General features: G+C 47.7%; 2 protein-coding genes across 2 annotated transcripts in view; one reads left to right on the forward strand and one right to left on the reverse strand.

Moving 5' to 3' along the window:
* Positions 1-20,586, forward strand: part of LOC116581322 (myosin-16) — a 59,915-nt gene extending 39,329 nt beyond the window's left edge. The window contains exons 31-43 of the mRNA XM_032328465.1: positions 475-602; positions 839-1,035; positions 2,249-2,381; positions 3,613-3,829; positions 5,983-6,119; positions 6,213-6,316; positions 11,418-11,610; positions 12,520-12,723; positions 13,694-13,819; positions 14,807-14,977; positions 15,545-15,745; positions 16,759-16,990; positions 20,204-20,586. Coding sequence (XP_032184356.1) covers positions 475-602; positions 839-1,035; positions 2,249-2,381; positions 3,613-3,829; positions 5,983-6,119; positions 6,213-6,316; positions 11,418-11,610; positions 12,520-12,723; positions 13,694-13,819; positions 14,807-14,977; positions 15,545-15,745; positions 16,759-16,959 — 2,012 coding nt within the window. The 3' untranslated portion in view covers positions 16,960-16,990; positions 20,204-20,586. The remainder of the gene's footprint in view (positions 1-474; positions 603-838; positions 1,036-2,248; positions 2,382-3,612; positions 3,830-5,982; positions 6,120-6,212; positions 6,317-11,417; positions 11,611-12,519; positions 12,724-13,693; positions 13,820-14,806; positions 14,978-15,544; positions 15,746-16,758; positions 16,991-20,203) is intronic.
* KPNA7 (karyopherin subunit alpha 7) overlaps positions 1-23,379 on the reverse strand; it is a 118,372-nt gene that overhangs the window by 83,752 nt on the left and 11,241 nt on the right. The window lies entirely within an intron of this gene.

Genomic DNA, 23,379 nt, shown 5'->3' on the forward strand with positions numbered 1-23,379 from the left:
CCACGCTATTCCCTGAGAGAAGGAAACACTCCCTAGACAGGCCAGCCAGACAATGTTGCAGTACGACACCAGGGAACCGGCTGGCCTCCTGTGGCCTTATTTCCCACATTCTGAATACTTCCGAAAATCAATATCCCCATTTGACAGATAAGAAAAGGGAAGCTCAGTGAGATGAGGTAACTTGCCACAAATCTCGAGAAACCCTTGCTCATCCTCTCTGGCTCACACACCTTCCTGGCCTCCGGCCCCAACAATCAGTTCACAGACGACAAGAGTGTAGGTTCGGAGACCGTGACAATTAATTTTTCAAAGTAAACACTCTCTGCCCCACTGTTTCCTTCGAACCGCTTTGCTGTATCTCATGCCAGGGGCTGGGACTTCGTGATCAGAAGCCCCGTACCCCATGCAGGACGCCGGAAGTTGGCGGTGCTTGGACAGTTTCACCCAACATTTCTCCCACCCCTTCTCACCCAGCTGAAAATGGGGAGCTGAGCCGGGAGTATGAGGAATCCCAGAGCCGGCTCAACCAGATTCTGCGGATAAAGACATCCCTGACGTCGCAGGTGGACGATTACAAGAGGCAACTGGATGAAGAATCCAAGGTTGGTTTGGGGATGGGGTTGGGGTGACGGAGCTGTCCCTCTGAAGAGAGTTACAAGTTATAAAGTTGTAGAAGGAACATGAAAAATATGATTCAACAACGAGTTAAAAAGTTAACTACAAGACTGTGGTGTGCCTCTTACTGCAATGTTGGTTCAGCATGGTATGTGTCTGAGGGATGGCCCTGGCGGCCATAGGGACCATCAGGGCCTCTGATGGTCTCGGCTGGTCCCCACAGTCTCGAAGCGCGGCCGTGGTGAGTCTCGCCAACACCAAGCATGACCTAGACCTGGTGAAAGAGCAGCTGGAGGAGGAGCAGGGAGGCAAGTCGGAGCTGCAGCGCCTCGTGTCCAAGCTCAACACTGAGGTGACCACCTGGAGGACCAAGTATGAGACCGATGCCATCCAAAGGACCGAGGAGCTGGAGGAGACCAAGTGAGGGTCACCCTGTACTGCAGAGCACGGGAGGCTGGGGTGGGGGTGGTGCTGGGGGTCTGACCACATCAGCCACTGCGGAGGCCAGGACCACAGCCAGGAGAAGGCAGTTCTCAGGCTCCTCTTAAAAAGGGGTATGGGTGTCTGGACAGCAAAGGCCACTCTGTGCCCTCAGCAGAATACCCAGCCTTTGGGTTTCCTCTTCAAGGCTCTCTACGGCCTCTGCCCTAAAATGCTCAGGCTCCCTGCAGGGAGGTCAGGAGCAGGGCCTCCACCTCCAGGCAGGGCTTCTCTGCCCCTAAGTGCTTGGGAAGCTTCCACAGGTCTGGTGGGTCTGGGGCAGGGCCTCTGGGTGATGCTGGGAGGACACAAACCACACTCAGCGGAAAGGGCCCTCACTCTGCCAGTTCTCCCACTCTGTGTGAAATGCCCTCAAATCTTGTGACCTTTCTTCCTCGTTTGCAAACTAGGGAAGTGGACACTCCGCTTGATAGGCCTGAGGAAGTAAGAGTGGACACATGAATGTGGATCTGAGCCACCTTCTTGTATAGGAACAGGCTGACTTGGTTGCCCATGGGCGTGTGTGCTCTGAATACTTCCATATACTTCCTCCAGGGAGGGACGCCGGCCTGCTTGCTGGTGCCTCCTGCCCACTGGGATTTGTGGCGAATAGACAGCAATAAGCACAGTGGGCTCCAGCTGACATCAATCTCTTATCAAAAGCTCTTTATACATTGATCCTAAATCTACATCCTACAGCTCCCCACTTCCTGCCCTCTAGCTCTTTCCTATTTTCTGTTGAGAGCATCTAGGAGCCGCCTGGTCCCACTCCAAAGCTCAGGAGACCCCCAGACTCCCCAGACCCCTGCAAGGTCCTTGTCCTCTTCCTCTGCTCGTGTGTCCCCTTCCCCACCTTACTTTCTCCACGGTGCTTACGTCTCTGTGTCTATCCCCCTTCTAGAGCAGAAGTTCCATGAGGGCAGAGGTCTTGGTCTATTTCTCTAATGCCTAGAATGATACCTGACCCAGAGCAGAAAAATGAATGGACGGACGGATGGACGGATAGACGGACAGTGACTGCTTTCCTCTAAACACTCTCCATTTCATTCGCATCTTCTCCGCTGTGGCGCCAGAGCTCAGCACTACAAACCCAGCCCCCAGCCCAAGGGCTCCTGTGTGTTTCCCTGACGGCCTCTCTTGCCCTCGCCCACAGGAGGAAACTTGCCGCCAGGCTCCAGGAAGCAGAAGAGGCAGCGGAAGCTGCCCAGGCCCGGGCTGCCTCCCTCGAAAAAAATAAACAGCGACTCCAGGCAGAAGTCGAGGACCTCACCATTGACTTGGAGAAGGTCAGGGAGTCAAATAATCACTGGATCCAAGGGACCCAACGGAGTTGGATAAAACGATCACATGCCTGGGCTTAGCAAGAAGAAATGGGGGTCCAACAGGAGGGAGCACAGGGTCTGGATTCGGGCCCCCTGGACACAGGCCCCCATCCGATCTTAACACTCAACGGGCCACTATTCAATTTAGGTCTGTGATGAGGACAAAACTTAGTCCCAGGAAGTCAGGCAGCCAGTCATGTCTCTGTTCCCCTTTTCCTCATGCAAACCACATCCCACACACTTTGTGTGGCTAAGTGTTCTTATTTGCATCCCAGGTTCAGACAGATCTGCAAGTCTCTGGGCCAGATTAAATACGATTTCCACTGGCACACAGCAGCCTGGTCCTGGTCTAGATAGGGCATATAGGCAGAGGATCATATCCACGTGAGAATAGTCCCAAAACCTGATAACCTTTTGCTCCCTCACCCACTGCAATTAAGAAATTAAGCAGAAATTTACAAATTCCAATATTGCAACACAGCAAATACATACTTGCCAGACAGTTATGAAAAAAGGTGAAAGGCCTATGAAAAGTAAGATCTGAGAAATATCAGCTTTGGTTCACAAGAAAAAGAACCACCAAACCCATGTCTGAGTTGGACAGTGACACATAACACATATTAGTAAATTACAGAGAAATAAGCTATGGAGAGTTGGGTGAATGTTTTATTTATTTATTTTTAAAGATTTTATTTATTTATTTATTTATGAGAGAGAAAGAGAGAGAGAACACACAATCAGGCAGAGCGGCAGGCAGAGGCAGGGAGAGAAGCAGGCTCCCCACTGAGCAAGGAGCCCGATGGGGGACTTGATCCCAGGATCCTGGGATCATGACCTGAGCCGAAGGCAGCGGCTTAACCAACTGAGCCACCCAGGCATCCCTGGGTGAATGTTTTAAATCTGGGAAGGCTGCTGTGGCCCAGATCCCTCATTTTACACCTAAGAAAACCCGAGCCCAGGACGATAAGATGGACTGCCGAAGGTCACACGTCTTATAGCAGATGTGAGGGGTGTGGCTCCTTCCAGACTCCCTGCCCCGTGCTGGTGCCGTACATGTGGAATTATCTCCCAGACCTCAAGAAGTCTGTGGTCACCACAGTTAACTGGGGACGGGCAGGGAAGCTGGGGAGGAGCACCGAGGAGGGGAAGGGGCTGGAAAGTCAGACCCGCGGAGACCAGCCCCACCTCTCCCTAGGCCAACGCCGCAGCCGCTGCCTTGGACAAGAAGCAACGGGTCTTCGACAAGATGCTGGCCGAGTGGCAGCAGAAGTGTGAGGAGCTGCAGGTGGAAGTGGACAGTTCGCAGAAGGAGTGCCGCATGTACATGACAGAGAGCTTCAAGATCAAGACTGCCTATGAGGAGTCCCTGGAGCACCTGGAGTCCGTGAAGAAGGAGAACAAGACTCTGCAGGGTGAGTCTGCGGACAGGGACAAAGACTCAGGCGGGGCCTCCTTCCTCCTGAGCGTGTCATGGCTTTGAGCACCCGGCACTTGGTAGGCACCCGATAAATACATACTACCAACACCGTGTAGAAGCACTCGGGCACTCAGCAGCAGCATTTCAAGCAGGCGAGGCAATTAACCTTTCTGTGCCTCAGTTTCCTCACCTGTAAGTTGGGGAGATGATGTCTTCCTTGTAAGATGGGTGTGAAGATATGTGAAATCTTCACTCAAGAGAGTGGCTGGAACAAATAGGGGCTCCGCAGAGCCCTTTGTGTACAGAGCCTTACATCTGTCATACGTACATAATGTACATACACGTGTAAGAATTTTTTTTTAGGATTTTTATTTATTTATTTTTAAGAGAGAGGGAGTGTGCCCAAGTAGGGGTGGGGGCAAGAGGGAGAAGCAGACTCCCTGCTAAGCAGGGTACCCAATGCGGGCCTCGATCCCAGAACCCCGGAACCAAGACCTGAGCCGAAGGCAGACACTTAACCGACTGAGCCACCCAGGTGCCCTACGTGTATGATTTCTTATGTATCGGAGGCTTCAGGCTGGAACTTAATTCTGTTAGATACTCTTGGAAGAATGCTATCTGTTGAGGGTCATTTCGCCATTCAGAGATCTGACTGCTTTATTTGCTTTTATGGCAGGTGCACGTTTCTAATCCCCAAATCAGTTGTGTGAGAGATGTCTGTATTTTTATTTTCAAGAGCTGTTTTGGGATCCCTGTTCTGCTGAGCAGCAAATGAAATCAGTCAATACAGGGTTTCCTCCATTCAGGTTAGGTGCCTGATGGAGGATAAAAACAAATGGTCCCTGATTGTCCCCCAAATCTGCCCAAGGTCCTAGAAGTCCCTCCCTGGGGAGCTGTCAGCTTACAGGGGAGAATCGTGAGAGCCCAGCATTTGAGATAGGAAGGATCTGCATTTGTAACCTCGAAAGTCTAAGTACTAGAGGACTTGAACGTAAATACATGAGTTAAGACTGGGGAAGAACAACCAGAACACCCAGACCAAGACTGCCAGGACCAGGAGATGGCAGAAAATAGGGAGGTGATGATGAGGCACTGCTGAGGGGCACTGCTGAGGGGCCCTGCCGATGGCCCAGGGCCCTGCCTCCACTTCTACTCCATTCCCCACCCACACCCTCGCACCAGCTCCTGGTGCAGATGATAAAACTCCCTGGTAACCTAGGGGTTAAGAGGGATATGCACCTCACCTGGCAGACGAAGCACAGGTGAGAACAAAAACTTGTAACGTAGCCTCAGCCTGGTGGAAGCCACAGAGGAGAGTGGCCAAGCAGCCTGCCTGGGCTGAGAGGGGGTAAAGCAACATCACAGCGCTGCTGGTTGTCCCAGAGCAGTCCAGTGGGGAATGTTCTGGAAACCACCACTATGTTCAGGTGACAGGTGATGGGAACCCATGTGGGCTACAGGGTGTCTATGAGGGACACCAACAGCTGAGACTTGGATGATGCCCCCTATGCTCTCTAAACCCCACCTGGAACTTAGAAACCCAGGTGGGGAGACCCTGGATTAAATGAGATTTCTCTGAACTCAGAAGGGCTTGATGTAGAAATGGAGCTTGGTCACAGGTTAATCAGGACACTGCATTTTTCTGGACACCTCTGGCTGTGGGCTGAGATTTGTGACCGCTCCAAGCGACTGTAGGTCCCTATGGGTTCCTCTGGGTGGGCGAGAGAGGTCTCCCAAATGAGGAAGGAGATCTGAAAGGCTCTAATCATCCTGCCTTTTCTTTTGAGGTTGGTTTTCAAACCTGGTGGTGGGGAAGCAGAGGGGAGAAGGGGCTCTCTGAGAAAAGAAGGCTTCACAGTCCCGGGGAGTCCTGGCCACTGGCCCCAAAGCTGCTCTGTGTTTGTTCACTCTTCTCTGGGCTTCAGTCTCTCAACTATAAAATGAGGAGCTTGAACCCACTGTTGTCCAATGTCCAAGCTCTGATACTCCATGAGTCTATGACTTGGGAGTATGTTGTTTCTCTTTAGATACAGAGAGGCTAGGAGTGCCGGCTTCTGCCCGGACGTTGCATTGTCCATGCCACATGCGATGACCCTGGGAAGCTGGTGGTCCTCATGTGTCTTATTAATGAGAATATTCCTTCCTCAGAGGAGATAAAGGAACTGATTGATCAGCTGGGTGAGGGAGGACGGAGTGTGCATGAGCTGCAGAAGTTGAAGAAAAAATTGGAGATTGAGAAGGAAGAACTCCAGGTGGCCTTGGAGGAAGCTGAGTCTTCCCTGGAGGTAACCACATGGTCGTCACCTGGGAGGCTGGACCCCTGGCCAGGGACCACGCACCTACTTGGCCAGAAAGTCTGATGTTTATATTCCCGGCAGGTTGAAGAGAGCAAGGTGATTCGAATTCAGCTGGAACTGGCTCAGGTGAAAGCTGACATCGACCGGAGAATCCATGAGAAAGAAGAGGAATTTGAAGCTACGAGGTATGGGGCTAAGGCAATGGGAGGCTGACTTGAGGTAGCATGATGGAGTAGAGTCCAGAAACCTAGGCCTCTGCCGCCCACTAGTCACGTGACCTTGGGCAACTTAGGTGAATACTTTGAAATATAGTACTTAAGTGATCACAAAACCCCATGAGATAATAACCCATAATAACTCAAAAATGGACAAAGGACTTGACTAGACACTCCTCCAAAGAGATATACAAATGGCCAATAAGCACATGGAAAGATGCTCACTATTACTCATCCTTACGGAAACGCAAATCAAAATTACAATGGCATACAACCTCATACACATTAGGAGGGCTACAATCCAAAACACAGAAGATGACAAGCGCTGGCAAGGATGTGGAGAAACTGGAACTCTTGTGCACCTCTGGTGGGAATGTAAAATGGTACAGCTGCTGTGAAAAACAGTATAGAGGCGCCTCATGAAATTTAAAGTAAGATTAACATATGATCCAGCAATTCTACTTCTGGGTATCTACCCAAAAGAATTGAAAGCAGGGTCTTGGAAAGAGATTTCTACACCTGTGTTCATAGCATTATTCAGAAGGGCTACAGCATGAAAGCAACCCAAATGTCCACTGACAAATGAATGGATTAAAAAGATGAGTTATGTGCATACAATTTAATTTTTTAAAGATTTATTTGAGAGAGAGAGCACATGCACATGCATGAGTTGAGGGGAGGGGCAGCAGAGGGAGAGAAACAAGACTCTTTGCTGAACATGGAGCCCAGTGCAGGGCTCAACGCAGTTCTCCATCTCCAAACCCCAAGATCATGACCTGACCCTAAATTAAGAGTTGGACGCCCAACTGACTGAGCCACCCAGGTGCCCCCATACAATGGAATTTTATTCAGCCTTAAAAATGGAGGAAATTCTGACACCTGCTATAATATAGATGAACCACGAGGACATTATACTAAGTGAAAAAAAACAGTCAGGAAAGACAGATACTGTATGATTCCACTTACAGGAAGTACTTAGAGCAGTCATGGTCATAGAAACAGAAAGCAAGGGGCGCCTGGGTGGCTCAGTGGGTTTAGCCTCTGCCTTTGGCTCAAGTCATGATCTCAGGGTCCTGGGATCAAGCCCCGCATCAGGCTCTCTGTTCAGCAGGGCTCCTGCTTCCCCCCACCTCTCTCTCTCTGCCTACTTGTGTTCTCTGTCAAATAAATAAATAAAATCTTTTAATAAAAAAAAAAAAAGAGAGAAAGTGGAACAGTAGTTGCTGGGGGAAAGAAGAATGGGGAGTTAGTGTTTAACGGGGACATGATTTGAAGTTTAAAAGATGGAACGAGTTCTGGAGATGGATGTTGGCAATGGTGGCATAGCATTATATATTTAATACCACTGGACAGTGCACCTAAAAATGGTTAACATAGGAAATTTCATGAAATGAGCATTTTCCAACAATAAAAAAATTAGGAAAAAACCCCTGTGAGATAAGTGCAACTGTCCCATCTAACAGATGTGAATGATGATGGCTTCCTCATCCCAGCTCTGGGGTGTGGGGAAGATTAAATGAGACGGTAGATATGAAATACATTGTAACCTGTGAAGCCACACAGCTATGTTACTGTTAACATTCATGAACCCTCAGAGAACATCCACCACATCATGGAAAAAAATTGATCTCTTCGGGTGCCAAGGAGTGCTGGATTTGGAAATTCCTTTTCAATCCGGTGTCCTCTAGTGCTGCTTGAGGTTCTAAGAAATTTTTAGACTCAGCACTAGGTTCTGGTTTACAGAAATATGATTTGTTGTGATTCTGAAAAGATCAACACACTTGCAACTGTCCACATTGGCACCCTTCCTGAACTGCCTGTCTGAAATCTCTCCGCACTGTGGCTTCCTGAGTTTACAACATCCCCCACAATCACTCCTGCAGGACATAGGGAGCCACTGGGGAGAGAGGCCTCATGATTCTGCAGCCATCAGGCTAAATGAGACCCCCACCCTAAATACCTAGCTATGCCACTATGTGGTGTGTGCATGTGTGCGTGCACATGCATGTGTAAGAGAGAGTTTACAACACATTTGAGATATAATTTACATACAGTGTGCCCATGGCAAGGAAAAAATTGAATGGAGTTTTTTAAAAAAAGATTTTATTTATTTATCTGACAGAGAGAGAGAGAGATCACAAGTAGGCAGAGAGGCAGTCGGGGGTGGGAGGAAGCATGCTCCCTGCTGAGCAGAGAGCCCAATGTGGGGCTTGATCCCGGGACCCCGAAATCATGATCTGAGCCAAAGGCAGAGGCTTAACCCACTGGGCCACCCAGGGGCCCCAAATTGAATGGTTTTAAGTTGTGCAATTATCACTACAAGTTTAGATAAACCCAAGATAAACCCATATCCCTTCGCAGTCATGTCCCCATAACTCCCTACCACCCCCACTTCCAGCCTGAAGCAACAACTAATCTAGCCAACGACTTTCTTTGGACTTGCCTATTCTGGACATTCCATATAAGTGGAATCATACAGTATGTGATTCTTTTTGACTGGCTTTTTTCAACAGAATGTTTTCAACTTCATCCATGTTGGGGCATGTGTCAGGAAGTATTTCATTCCTTTTTTTTTTTATTAAAAAAGTTTTTTATTTGACAGACAGAGATCACAAGTAGGCAGAGAGGCAGGCAGAGAGGGAGGAGGAAGCAGGCTCCCTGCTGAGCAGAGCGCCTGATGCGGGGCTCGATCCCAGGACCCCGGGATCATAGACCTGAGCTGAAGGCAGAGGCTTTAACCCACTGAGCCACCCAGGCGCCCCTATGTTTAACTTTTTGCAGAACTGTCAGGTTATTTTCCAAAGCAGGTGCATCATTTTACATTCCCAGTGTTAAGGACCGCAGTTTCTCTAGATCTTCTTCAACATTTATCATTATCTTCTTTATCACCGTCATCCCAGTGGATGTGAGGTAGTATCTCACCATGGTTTGGAATTGTGTTTCCATTATAGCTAACGATGCTGAGCATCTTTCATGTGCTTATCCGTCACTTCTATATCCTGTTTGGAGAAATGTCTATTCTAGTCCTTGGCCCATTTTAAAAACCAGGTTGTCTTTTTATTGTTGAGTTATAAGTGTTCTCTATATATTCTGAATACTAGACTCTTCCTTTATCAGATATATAATTTGTAACTATTTTCTCCCATTCCGTGGGTTGCCTTTTAACTTTCTTAATTTTATTTAAAGATTTATTTCTTCCAGAGAGAGAGAGAGAGAGTATATGTATGTGCTTGAGCTTGGGGAGAGGGAGAGGGAGAGAATCTCAAGCAGACTCCCTGCTGAACAGGGAGCCTAGTGCAGGACTCCATCCCAGGACCCTGAGATCATGACCTGAGCCAAAATCAAGACTTGGACACTTAACTGACTGAGCCATCCAGGCACCCCTCCTTGTCACTTTCTTAATGATACCCTCTGAAGCCCAAATGTTTATAATTTTGATGAAGTTCAATATATCTGTTTTTCTTTTCTTTGGTAGCTTTGTATTTTAGGTATCATATCTAAAAACCCATTGCCTAATCTAGTCACAAAAATTTCTGTCTGTGTTTCCCAGATTAGTTAAGAGTTTTATAGTTTCAGCTCTTACATTTAGGTCTTTGATCTATTTTGAGTTAAATTTCATAGAAGGTGTGAAGTACGGGGTCTGACTTCATTCTTTTGCATGTGGCTATCCAGTCGTCCCAGAATCACTTTCTGAAAAGACTTTTCTCTCCCTACTGAATGGTCTTAGCAACCTTGTTCAGAATGAATTGACTAGGGTTTATTTCTGGATTCCCAATTCTACTCCGTTGATCTATAGGTCCGCCCTTATGCCAGGACCACAAAGTCGTCTTTTTTTTTTTTTTTTTTAAGATTTATTTATTTGAGAGAGAGAGCACAAGCAGGAGGGGCCAAGGGAGAGGGAGAGGGAATCTCAAGCAGATTCCACGCCAAGCACAGAGGCCAACAAAGTGCTCAATCTCACAGCCCTGAGACCATGACCTAAGATGAAACCAAGAGTACAATGCCCAACATTGCTACCCAGGCCCCCCCCACAATGTTGTGATTACTGCAGCCTGATAGTAAGCTTTGAAATTGGGAAGAGTGAGTCCTCTAATTTGTTCTTCTTTTCCAAGATTGTTTGGTTATTCTGTGTCCCTTACATTTCTATATAAATTTTAGGATCAGCCTGGCAACTTCTGCAAAGAAGTTAGCTGGGATTCTGGTAGGGATTGCAGTGAATCCCACCTAGACAACATGAAGTCTTCTGATCCACGAACATGAATGTCCTTCCATTTATATAGATCTTCTTTAATTTTTTTTCAACCTGTTTTATATAGTTTTTCTTGAATTTACTTTTTAAGTCAAAGTGAATCAAAATTTTATTCCCTTCTGAGAATGTTATACCTCCTCCCATGTTTAGAAATTGAATACATCTCAAAGTACTGCAAATCCAGTAACGTGCAAGCACGTGGAAGGTGTTCCCGGTGGAGCAGAGGTGAACACAATGTGGGGCAGGACACAGGATCTTTACATGCTACCCATTTGTTTCCCTCAATGAAACAACTGTTTCTTGGACGTCTGAATTACCTCCTCTGGTCCCCCTCTGTGGAAGGAGATTAGTACAGGTTATATGAGGGCTTTGTGAAAATGTTCATTACATTGATTACAGTAAATTAAATATAGTAAACACAATCAAGCGATGACTGCTGTTTTAAAGAGAGACTAAAACTGACTCGTACGGCCAAGGCTCACATTTTGTCATTTAAAAAACAGGCTAGCATTTGGGTTTCAATCCTGACTCCATGACGTGCTAAATCTCTCGCATGTTTTTTGTCATCGTGGAGCCTCAGTTTCCTTGCAAGGCTGTTTCTCATGTTAAATGATTTGAGATCCCAAAAGATAGGTGGTAAACATTAACCTTTGTTTCCCAAACCACAATGCTCCCCCACTTACATGTTTAAGGGGAGATACAGTCTAATTTCAAATATGGTGGCCATATCCATGTTGAAGCTCTCAGACCTCTTTAGCAAGGGTTAGCACATCCTGACCAGTGGGCCCAGCATGCCAAAGCCTTCTCTGTTTGGACTTTCAGGAAGAACCACCAGCGTGCAATTGAGTCATTGCAGGCCAGCCTGGAGGCAGAGGCCAAGGGCCGGGCAGAGGCGCTTCGGCTTAAGAAGAAGATGGAGACGGACCTGAATGAGATGGAAATCCAGCTAGACCACGCCAACAAGAACAACAGCGAACTTGTAAAGACACTGAAGAGGCTGCAACAGCAAATCAAGGTAGCAATCTGGGAGGAGGAAGAACTAATCACAAAGTTAGCCATTCCCAAGTCTACAGGCTTCCAGGAAGCTGACTGTGCATGTCTGCAGCTGGGACAGAGGCACGGAAGTGACAACGAGGGGAGGCTGACAGTCCAGGGAACAGGAGACCTGGGGACTGCATACATGAGAGGCCCCAGCCACAAAAGTCCATATCCTGGACCACTGCAAAGAGGGAAGAAGATAGGAAAAGAGAGAGTTTGGCTTGTCTTAGTTTTTAAAGTCATTTTTTGGTTATTAAAAGTGAATTTAGGCACAGAAAAATGAAGAACATAATACACTATTAACCACCATTCTCTTTAAGTAATAAACATAAATAGAGTTGAAGTCTTCCTTTAACCCTCTCCATCATCAGGCTTGTCTTTCAAGCCTCTGTAGCTGGATCTACGCATTCAACACATGGTTATTAGAGACCCGCCTGGTCTAGGCACTGTATTAGGTCTAGGAAATACAAGAATGGACACAACAAACAGACATCCCTGCAGATAGGCAATAAATAAATAAATAAAACTCGTATCCAAAAAAATGATAGTCACTCTAGAGAAATAGTAGGACAAGGAGAGGGGAGATGTGGATTAGCCCGCAGGGGTAATGAAGGCTTGGCTTCATGCTAACCGCCCACTGGACAAATCCTCTGGATGCCTGGGCCCTGGCCAGCTAGGCCTCAACCAGACGGTAAACTCCCCAAGGGCAGGTCTACACCTTGCACTCTCTTCCTCTGTGGCCTCCACCTCCCCAGCCCTGCACCCCACCGCCCCGGCTCCCTGCTGAGCCTGGTCCATGAAGATCCCCGCACCCTAAGGCCTGGCCAGCCCCAGGCGGTGCCAGGGCCCAACAGGTGGGTTCAGTCCAGGTCCTCTTGCCCCCCAGGACCTGCAGATGCAGATGGACGAGGACGCTCGGCAGCACGAGGAGCTGCGGGAGCAGTACAACCTGCAGGAGCGGCGCCTGAGCCTGCTGCAGACCGAGCTGGAGGAAGTGCGCTCCAGCCTGGAGGGCAGCGAGCGCTCCCGCAAGCTGCTGGAGCAGGAGGTGGTAGAGATCACGGAGCGGCACAACGAGGTCAACATCCAGGTAGGATGCTGGCTTTCTGGGGGGTGCTAGGCAGACCCACACTTGGGGCACTGGGACAAGCCAGGATGGTGCCCAGATCCTGTGGGCTCCCTTCAGAACAGAGGAGGATAGTGTCCCCACTTGGGAAATCCTCAGAACTCACCTGCGGAGACTTGACTTGTTATGGCAAGAAGCCCCTAATGTAAAATGTACATCTTAACCATTTCCAGTGTGTGCAGGCTCACTGTTGCTCAGAGCTTTCCAAGATTCCTAGACTCTCCCCTGGAGATTGTGATCCAGTGGTTCTCTGGTGGGACCTCAGAAATCTAAACTTTTAAATTCAAACTCCTCAGGAGATTCTGATGACTTAGCCAATTTCAAGGATCACCATTATCTCTAGTGTAGCTGAGGACAGAACTTCGGAACTGGAAGGGATCTAGAATATTCCAAAGTCTGACATTCACTTTTCAGATGAAAAACCATGACCCATGGTCAACAGTGGGGACCCTTATCTCCTGCTGGTGGTAACACCAGTATGGCTGATAGTGCAAAACTTTAGCAGCACAGCTTAATTCTTACTAAGCATCTTATGTGAATTCACCAAAAGAAAAAAATGTGCATGGGACCTATAGGAATTATAACCCTATTTTAGAGATAAGACCAAAGCCTAGAGGTAAAGAATTTATCCACGTAGGTGGAAGTACCTGGGTTTAAACCTGGGTTTTCCCAGCTCTGAGTTCAGGATTGTTCTAGAGCTGCCACCTACCCCAGGCCTAAATGACATTATTCTTGGACTCCCTGTGACATAAGTTCTGCTCTAAAACCCAGAGAAAAATGCAGGCAGAGACCTACCCCAAGCAGAAAGCCCAGGGCCATTTCTTGTTGGAAGGGGCTGGCAAATGTGTCTGGGAGAGGGCTGTTTTTCTTTCCTGGACACGGGAAGGCTGCGCAGACTTCTGGCTCACAGCAATGTCTTCATTTTCCCCTCCAGAACCAAAGCCTCCTGGTGGTGAAGCGCAAGTTGGAGTCAGATGTCCAGCGCATCTCCAATGAGCACGAGGAGCTCATCAGTGAGTTCCGCTCGGCTGACGAGAGGGCCAAGAAAGCCATGACTGACGTAAGTGTGCACACTGCCTGGTACTGGTGGAAAAGGCCTGGGTACCACACCCCACCCCTCAAGGGTCACTACGCATAGGGACCTGCCAGTAGGACTGTGGTCCTTGCTCTGAGGAGTCTGGAGGCTTTTCTGAAAGCCCAAACAGATGAAAGTAAGGAATAATTACAAGTCACACATGACCATGGAGAGATCAGCAGTTGAGGCCTAGGGCTTGGGTCAAAGAAGCTACTGAAAGTGGGGTTTTCTGGGCAGGCCTTCTGGCAAGGAGGAGTGTTAGACCAGCCTTGAGGAGAGTGTTAGTGAAAGGAAGATGGGTCTCGTGTCAGGGGGCTCAGGGGCAGATTCAGCAGGACATGCTGCCAGTGGTTTTGCCCCAGTGTCCCTTTGGGGACTCACACAGCTTTGAGAGGCAGAAACCATGGACCCCCACTTTAAAGATGCGGGAATACAGACCTCATCGCCTGGTTCCCTGCACTTGTTTGAAATGCCAGGAGCGCAGGATATTGCTGGTCTTATTTGGCACTATGTCCGGAAAGCACACACCCATACCCGGTATGCAGATTTTCTATGAATACTTGTGGAATGAATGAACGCGAGCATGAGAGGGTAAAAGGACTTGCTGAAGGCCACACAGGGGCCGGATGCAGACCTTCATCTTCCTCTTCCCGATCTTGCTCTTCCCTCCCTCTGTGCTCTGTGCCTCATGGAAGAGACAGCAAGGAGGGCCTGGAGATCCCCAGGCCGGTGGAGTCTATGGACTAGGAGGCCTGGCTGCGAGTGCATGAGCCTGCCTCTTCCCCTTTCACTCAGAGGGACCCAGGAGCATGGGGTACCCCCCTACCAAAACCCAGCAGCACATCAAACAAGGGTCTCCTTGTCCACCACTCGGTCTTCCAGAGACCAGCGGACAAGGTCGCGCATCTCTCAGAGGAACTGAGACTGCACAGGAACCCGGTTCCAGCTCCCCACTCTTCTCCTGTCCCACAGGCAGCCCGCATGGCAGAAGAACTCCGGCAAGAGCAGGACCACTGCATGCACCTGGAGAAAATCAAGAAGAACTACGAGATCACCATCAAAGACTTGCAGGCCAAGATGGAGGAGGCTGAGCAGCTGGCCCTGAAAGGAGGGAAGCGCACGATCATGAAACTGGAAGCCAGGGTGAGGCCACCCCTGAGCTGAGCCAGAAGAGAGAAAGGGGAGCTGTGGCTGGGCAGGGGCCTTTTCCCAAAACCATCATGCCCAGAGCTTGATGAGGAATTGGGTTACTCAGATGCTGGGAAGGAAAAAGAAGTTGAGACAAAAGCTGTAATTTATTTAGGTCTCCTTTCCCCCTTCTCCCCCTGAAGCCTTTCCCCCAGAATGTGCTTCACCTGCCCAGTCTATTTCCAACATTGTTCCCCCCTTTATTACTTTCTTAAAACAAGCCTCAGTCTTCACCCGTGGGGTGTCAGAGCTAGAGGGGCCAGGAGGTCGGTCACCTTGTCCGGCCTCGGCCTCCCTGACTTCCCAGAGGAGAAAACTTGAGGGTCAAGGAAAGGGACCCATATGACAACCACAGCAAGTGTGTGAAAGGCAAAAGCCACCTGACCCTCCTGGCCAGGGCTTGCCTGCTCTTCTCCGAGGAGGAAGTGGACATGGCAGCCGTGACACCCCCACCCAAGGCCACTGAGCTCCCAAGTCCAAAAGCCTGCATTCCCTCAGCCATGTTCCTCTCTTCTCCCCCAGATCAAGGAACTGGAGACAGAGCTGGACGGTGAGCAGAAACAGCACGTGGAGACGGTCAAGACGCTGCGGAAGAATGAGCGCCGCCTCAAAGAGCTCGTCTTCCAGACCGAGGAGGACCACAAGACCAACCAGCGCATGCAGGAGCTGGTGGAGAAGCTGCAGAACAAACTGAAGGTCTACAAGCGGCAGATCGAAGAAGCGGTAGGTGCCCACTGCGCGTCCTTCATACGCCGTCCCTTCTCAGCCCAGGTCTCAAGACTTGGTTAGAATTAGCCACAGGGAAGGAATCAGCTACTAGCCAAAAGATGACCCCTGAGAGCTTTATGTCCATGGCGCTTCATTCTCACTATTCTGTTGGAAGCAGACTGACACCACACACTGGAGATAAGAACATGTAGAAAATGAAAAGATCCCCTAAGAACACCCGTGCTAACTGAGGTACCCACAGCAAGCTGTGCTCTAAAACCGGGAAGGTCTTGGCGGCCTTTGTCCTGCTTCTACTGCCCCTTGTGGTCTCTGCCAGGATAACTTCTCTTTCCTGCTCCTATTGTTACATACAAGACCCTTTCCTTATTTGATCCTCCCAATACAAGACGGGAAGACTGATACTCTTAATCTATTTCACAGATGAGGAAACAGCCCAGAGTGGGATATTTATGTGATGTTAGTAAATGTTAAAATCGAAGTTAAATGGTTAGCAAAGGATGACTTCGAGTCTCAACCCCAAACCACAGGTCCACCTATTGGCAGCAACCACGCCTCTACCCCCACCCCAACATAGATATTTGACCCTGCCTTTGCTCACTGCCAATTCTGGGGCTACCGCACTGAATCCATCAGCCACCCACACAACCAACGCCTTTCCCAAAAGGCTCGATAAAGACCAGGCTGACAGTTAATATGGTTCTAACCAAAGCAGCACTATGACTCTCTTGGGGAGATGACGGGATGGGAGGTGAGTGCTGGCGGCCAGGGACTGCGCTAAATCCGCATCTTTCATAGTGGGGCACCACTCGCTGACATCTAAAGCCACAAATGACAGAAGCAGCAACAGAGTACATTTTACTTGGAAATAAGGGTGTCAAGGACAAAAAAGAATCAGCTAAAAGCACTGGACGGCTGGACTCTCATGCGTCTGTGTAGAACTGATAACGATGCACATTTAAGCAGAAGCAGCCAGGTTTACACGGTTTTCCGCCGTGCCTTTGTCGCAGGAGGAGCAGGCCAACCAGACCTTGGCTCGCTACCGGAAGACGGTGCACGAGCTGGATGACGCTGAGGAGCGGGCTGGCATGGCAGAGACCGCCCTGAACAAGCTGCGCACCAGACACCGCGTGGCCGGCAAAGGCATCACGTCTGTGGAGATCATCCAAGTGTCCAAGACCGGCTCCTCCAAAACCCTTTCCGAGGAATGAGGGTCTCCACCTCCTAGCCCACAGCCAGTAGGTATGGACTCCACTCGCAATGCCCATGCTCCAAAGTTCCCTTCCCTGACCCTACTTTGCTCCTTCTGACTTCGATGCTTCCTGTGTGCCCTGATCTCATGCAGTGGGAGTTCCAAAGCTTTCCCGTCTCTTCAGCGGCAACACTCCCTCTGCATTCTCGAAGCCCTCGGGCATGGTGCTGTCCACCTGTAACACAGGGTCCAGAGGTCATGATGCTTCCCCATCTGGATGGAAGCTCTTAGAAGGCAGTTTCCATGTCTGATGCCACTTGACATCAGGCCTGGCAGACAGGTGCTAATGTTTGTTTCCACTGGACAACTGTAAGGACATTTCCAAGCTTACAGCCAATGTGTATTTCCCGTCTTTCACATCTCCACAGTATCATTATTCCTAAGATTTCATCAATACTGGTTGAATTTAGACTTCTTACATTAATAATAATAATAATAATAATTAGTTGCTGCTACTATTTCTGAGCACTGTCGCATAGAGGACAATGTAAAATAGTCCTTTCTTTATTTTCTTTCATTCAGAAGCAACTGAGAAAAAAAATAGGAAACAAACATATAAAAGTCAAAATGCTAGTCTTATTATAATTCTAGATTAAGAATTTAATGGGTATCCAACCTGGTCATCCTTGTATTTCACCCCAGAATTTAAGGCACCTGCAGAACTGAACCACCACAGCCCTGCTCCATAAGGAGCAGCCCCTACTCCGAGGGGAGGGATGACCAGAACTCATCAAACCTACAAGCAGATCCAAAAGGAGAGACCAGATGGGGGGGGCATCTCCTCCTTCCTGGTTGCTGCTTCCAAACACAGGATAAATCACTCCCCTTCCCATGAGTGGGGCAAGGGAAAGATGAGGAAAGTGGCGAAGAACATTATTCCAGAGCAGTGGTTCCATAAAAACGTGGTCTTTTTGACCAGCAGCAATATCAGCATTACCTGGAAAATTACTAGACATGCAAATTCTTACACTTCACGCCAGACTTACTGAATCAGACGTTATTGGGAGATGGGCCCAGCATCTGTGGTTTAACCAGCCCTATGGTGACCAGATGTGTGATCAGGCGTGTTAGAACCAACACTATAGCAGAAATCTCTCCTTACAGAAACACAGAGCCAGGGAACAGAAGTTTCTCCTACTTTTACCAGAACTAGGCACACGGTAATGTTTCTCACTATCTTATTTATCCTATGGTAAAGAGATACATAAATATCTCCATTTGCCAGATGAGGAAGATGAGCTCAGAGAAGTTTAGTGACTTGCTCATGGTCATACAAGCCCTGTGCTATGGAAAGGCAAACTGTCTTCTATTTTGATTACTATGGAGGTGAATAAGGCTGCCCTCTGTTTAGGATTAAACAGAACACTCAAAATCAAGGATTTGGTTTAGGTTGGGAGGAGATGGAGCTGAAGTCTCAGTGTACAATGGTCCAAACTCTATGGATTATGGGCATTCTTTTCTGGCCTTGTGCTCAAACATCCGGACAGATCAGCCCCTGTGAGGGTAAGGTTCCCCACTCACAGCTCTCTTTCAGTACTGGGTCAGTTTGCGTTTTAGTCCAAAGTGATAACCCCACTGACCTTAGAATTCAAGCTGAGCCTTTTCTTACCATTTGCTTAGGGAGGAAACAAAAAATAGGAGATACTCTTTTTCTTAATTCTCTAATTCTTAAATAATGGTTAGAAGTCAAGAAGTTAAGGAAACCAAAGGCTTGCCTTTGGATGAATATACCATTAATGTATAGCCATCTCCTCTTGGGGCAAAACCCTGCAAGGGGTCCCATCTGTTGAACTCTCACCTTGGCGGGGGCTACCCAGGAGGCTTCCTGTGCCACGCAGACTCAGGAGGTACTTCAGTCCTTCCACCTGCTAAGTCTCAGCCTCCGGGATTAGCTATCTAACCCTGGAAAGGATTAGATCTGTTAGGAAACAGATCCTCTGCCCTGGCTTGGTGACTGTATATTCCTGGGGGCTGGTCTTGATTCAATGGCTCTGTCTCCAAACCACAAGGCCAACCATCCTGCCAACAGCACCCAAGTGTGACGAGGCTTTTTTTTTTTTATCCCATTTCCCCTTGTTGGTCACAAGGCTAGACACATCATCAATAGCCATGAGATGTCTTAAGCAAATTAGTACATGAGTCAACACTCAGCCAAGACCCCACAAGAGTTTAATTTTCCAAAGTGGCTTTAAATTCAGTCCCACATATACTGACCAAACTCAGTATTTGCCTGGGATCAAGGCCCACATTGGGCTCCCTGCTCGGCGGGAGACCTGTTTCTCCCCCTCCCATTCTCCCTGCTTCTGTTCCTTCTCTCTCTGTCAAACAAATAAGTAAAAAATCTTAAAAAAAAAAAAAAAAAGTCTAAGAAAAGTCTAAGGCAGTGCCACTCAATGAGTGGTCTGTCTGTTACCTGCCCAAGATAACAAAAGTACAGAAATGGAGAGGAAGTTTATAGACATTTTTACAGCAATTGATACAGCCATGACATCCAAATACATGATCAAAGTATTTTATAAAAGCATTTGTTTCTTATATTAAGTAAAATGAATGAATACATTTTTAATGGAAATTTACAAGAGTAAGTAAAATTAATCCCTCACCAGATAAAGAAAGGAATTCCAGATAGAAGACCCAACATATGCCAAAGTGCAGAGGTCAGATCCATACAAGGGAACAGCATGACTAGGACAGAGGTGCTCAGGAGGAGGGGACGGTGCTGGAAGTGGTGAGAGACAAAGCATGCATGAGGTTGGGAAGGGCCTCACGGGGTACAAGTATTCCATAATTTCCCTAAGGAAATCTTGGTAAGTTTTTAAATCCATGTGTGGGATGTGATGAGCAGTAGCTTTTCTTTCTTGGGAAGACATATCACAATGGAAAAACAAGCCTGTGGGCCCCTCATGAGATGCGGCAGGCAGGCCCGTGGTGAGTACTGTATCCAAAGGGACCGTACTCCAGCCCTCTCGATGACCTGTATGAAGTCCAGGCCCAAAGGTGTCTCTAAACCTTCACAAACTCATACAGAATGGACCAGTTATGACCCAATAATGGTGTCCATTATGAGGAAGGAAGCCTGTGCAGCAGCAGCCGCCCAGGCATCCAGAGGACATTGTTTCTCTAGCAAGAAGGAAGCGAAGATGTCAGAACTCCCAGCTCTGATCTACAAGGTTTTTCTCACCCTCTCTCTTTTTTTCTTCCAGGGTGACACAGATCTCAACAGCAGACCATTAAGTGGAAAAACATGAAAATAGAAAAACTGGATATCCTGAGAATGTTTACTATGCAAGAGAAAGTGCAAGCCAGAAAGAGACAAGTGCTACAGAATAAAGATAGCTGTGGGGGAAAAGGGTTTGAGGGTGTAAATACAGCCATTAGAGGAACTAAAATTAATGTGGCTTCTCTGAGACCGCCTAAGCTGTGTAAGCACTTGGATAACAGTAACAGTGGGTCTGTTTTAGTTGAGATCCTACATGTTCATGTCAAAGACAGAATATGTAATGTCTGTGTGCCCTGGCTGTTTTCTAGAAGTAATTCCTCATGTGGACGATTTTAATGCCCTGTCCCAATGCAGCGTAAATAAAATAAACATAGAAAATGGACTGGAGATTGTTTGTAAGTGAAGAAATACTATTTTTCTAAGGCCTCCCAAATCCAAAGGCAATTTTTACAATATGTCAGAATTCTGTTTTATCCCTATAACCTAGTTCACAGTCTTACTTCTATTGGAAACCATGAGAACTATGCCATCTTGGTGAGATTCACTGCAAATTTTGAAAAGGTGGGTCAGAGATATGAAGACTAACCAAGTTTCATAAAGCTGAGAAAACTACAGAATCCCTGAATGGATGTTAAAGGATCCATCCAGGCCAAAGACCCACAAGGCCCCCACATGCTCTACCTCGGCATCTCCCAAAATGTTCAGACACAGGCAAGTTTTCCTTAAATCAAAATTTAACTTTTCCTTAAATCAAGCTGAGACATGCCCCCTAGCGGCGTCTAGTTTTTAACCCTGGTTTTGATACCTAGGACCCTGCAGAAGGACCTCAATGGGAGAGAGTTCTCATGTCTCTCCAAGATCTCTCTTCTCCAAGGCTGAATATTTCTGGGTCCTTCAAACTTCCCAGATGTGAGAGGGTTTCTGTTGTCACCTTTAACATCCGGACCCTGTTTCTCCCCTCACTTCCCTAGTCTTTGGATGCAGGACTGGAGTGGAGAGAACCATGAGGGCTCCCTGCCACTGCACGGCCCTCAGATGGCACCTCTCACCAACTCCCTGGAAACAGTGTCTTCCCTTTGACTTTAAGTACTCTGACTCTCTCTGACGCCCTGGCAGACAGAAATCATTGTCCACTTGGTAAAGGAAGGGATATTAACATTCCGTTGGTGACTCCCCCTCTCTCTCTTCACACTGGCCCATTTCACCCCTGTGATGGTTCTACACCCGGCCCTCCCTGAACTGCTCCAGTGGGAACCGCTTGGTTCCTTCTGTACAAATGGATCAACTGTGAAGACACTGCCCTCTGGTGGTGGGGTCTCTAATTGCTTTGTGTGAATTTCCTGGGAGACACCAAATCACACATAGAATTACACATAACTGGAATTTTAGAGTGCAAAGGGATAATCAAGAGAGTATCTAGTCCAACTCTCAGCCAATTGGGAGATTCCCTTCCATTACATCCCTGAAAAAATGGTAATCCAGCTTGGACCTGAATCCTTCCAGTGAAAAAAAGGCAGCCCATTGCAGTTTTGACTGACAGTTGTGGTTCAAAATGAAATGGAACCAGAATATGTCTCCCTGTATTTTGCCCTCATTTTGATCTACTCTTCACCTCTGTAATTAAATAAAATAAGTCTAATTCATATACTTTGAAGTCAGACAAATATGGGTTCCACTTTCTCAGCAGTGGGACTGTGGGCAACTTAACCTATCTCACCTCCTGTTTTCTCAACTGTTAAATGAGGAATAATAACAGTATCTGCATCTCAGGAATGTGAAGTTTAAACAAGATAACCTGGCACAGAGCCTATTATGCACAACACTTAGGCACTTGCCAAGTTTCTTCTAGCATTCTGTAGGACTTAACACTTAATCTCCCAAAGGAGACTTGGCCCGGCCTGGCAGCCTAGCAGCTGAGAGCAACAAGCCTCTTACTGGAGAAATGCAAGGGGAATTCCATAAAGTTTTAAGACGTCACCGTCATTGTCTGGTGGATAGTCTACCTGTGGTCTCCCCACATGCGGAGAATTTCAGAGCAGCTCCTCACGTTGCTGGAGGAGTTGTTGGGGGAGCAGATGTAGATGGGCTTAGTGACTTGCCTTACACCAGTTAAAGGCAGGGCTAGAAATTCTTCTTCATTGGGTGGAACAAGAAAAGGTTTCTGATCCAGTATTTATAAGAAAATGGATTTCTTTTAGCCACATATGCTGTTTTTGCCTAAGGACGTGTAATTTCAGAATGGCTTGAAGGTCTAAAAGGATATACTCTATGTCCTCACAAAATAATAGATCAATTAGTATCCATGAAGACCAAAATCAGGTTCTGCAGAATAAATGGAGCAAAGACTATTTAAATGGTTTTGCTAAACATTTTGGGCTAGCTCTCAAGGCTGCTAAATTTTGTATCGCTGATTATATTAATTGTTTTTCTTTTTTTCTGTATTTTTTTAAAAGATTTTATTTATTTATTTGACAGAGATCACAAGTAGGCAGAGAGTCAGGCAGAGAGAGGGAGGGAAGCAGGCTCCCTGCTGAGCAGAGAGCCCGACTCGAGGCTTGATCCCAGGACCCTGAGATCATGACCTGAGCCGAAGGCAGAGGCTTAACCCACTGAGCCAGCCAGGCACCCCTTTTCTTCTATATTCTTGATACTCTGCCGTCTGGGGCCTCCCTGACTGAAGAGACACTGTCTCTCCCAAGGCTAGGCAATTCTTACAGATAGCAAATAGCTTCATACAGACTAACCAATCCAGAGCCCATACTCCAAATCACCTCCTCTATTTTGCTCTTATATTCTAGGAGGCATTATTCCTCTGCCTTAATCATCCCAGGGCCAGATACGAGACAACTGGGGACAGCCCCTATGCTCCAGCAATTATTCAAACTAGCCAATCCTAAGCCCGCTCACCTTGCCTCACCCATTCCTTCCCCCAGAAACCACAATGAAGACTTGCGTGCATGTTTTTCCCTTGCTCCTTCTGCCTCCCAGTCTATACTGGCACCTCCTCACATGGCACTGAATGACAGGACATGCTATGCCTCCTGTTTCTAGGGTTCTAGGGTTGTTCTAGGGTTGGGTCTGTGAGTGTAAAAACTTCTCTCATGACAACCATTTCCGTATCTGCAAGCCGTACTACATCTGATTAAAACAAATCCCAGG

This window comes from Mustela erminea, chromosome 20, assembly GCF_009829155.1.
Source record: "Mustela erminea isolate mMusErm1 chromosome 20, mMusErm1.Pri, whole genome shotgun sequence".
NCBI classification, from domain to species: domain Eukaryota; kingdom Metazoa; phylum Chordata; class Mammalia; order Carnivora; family Mustelidae; genus Mustela; species Mustela erminea.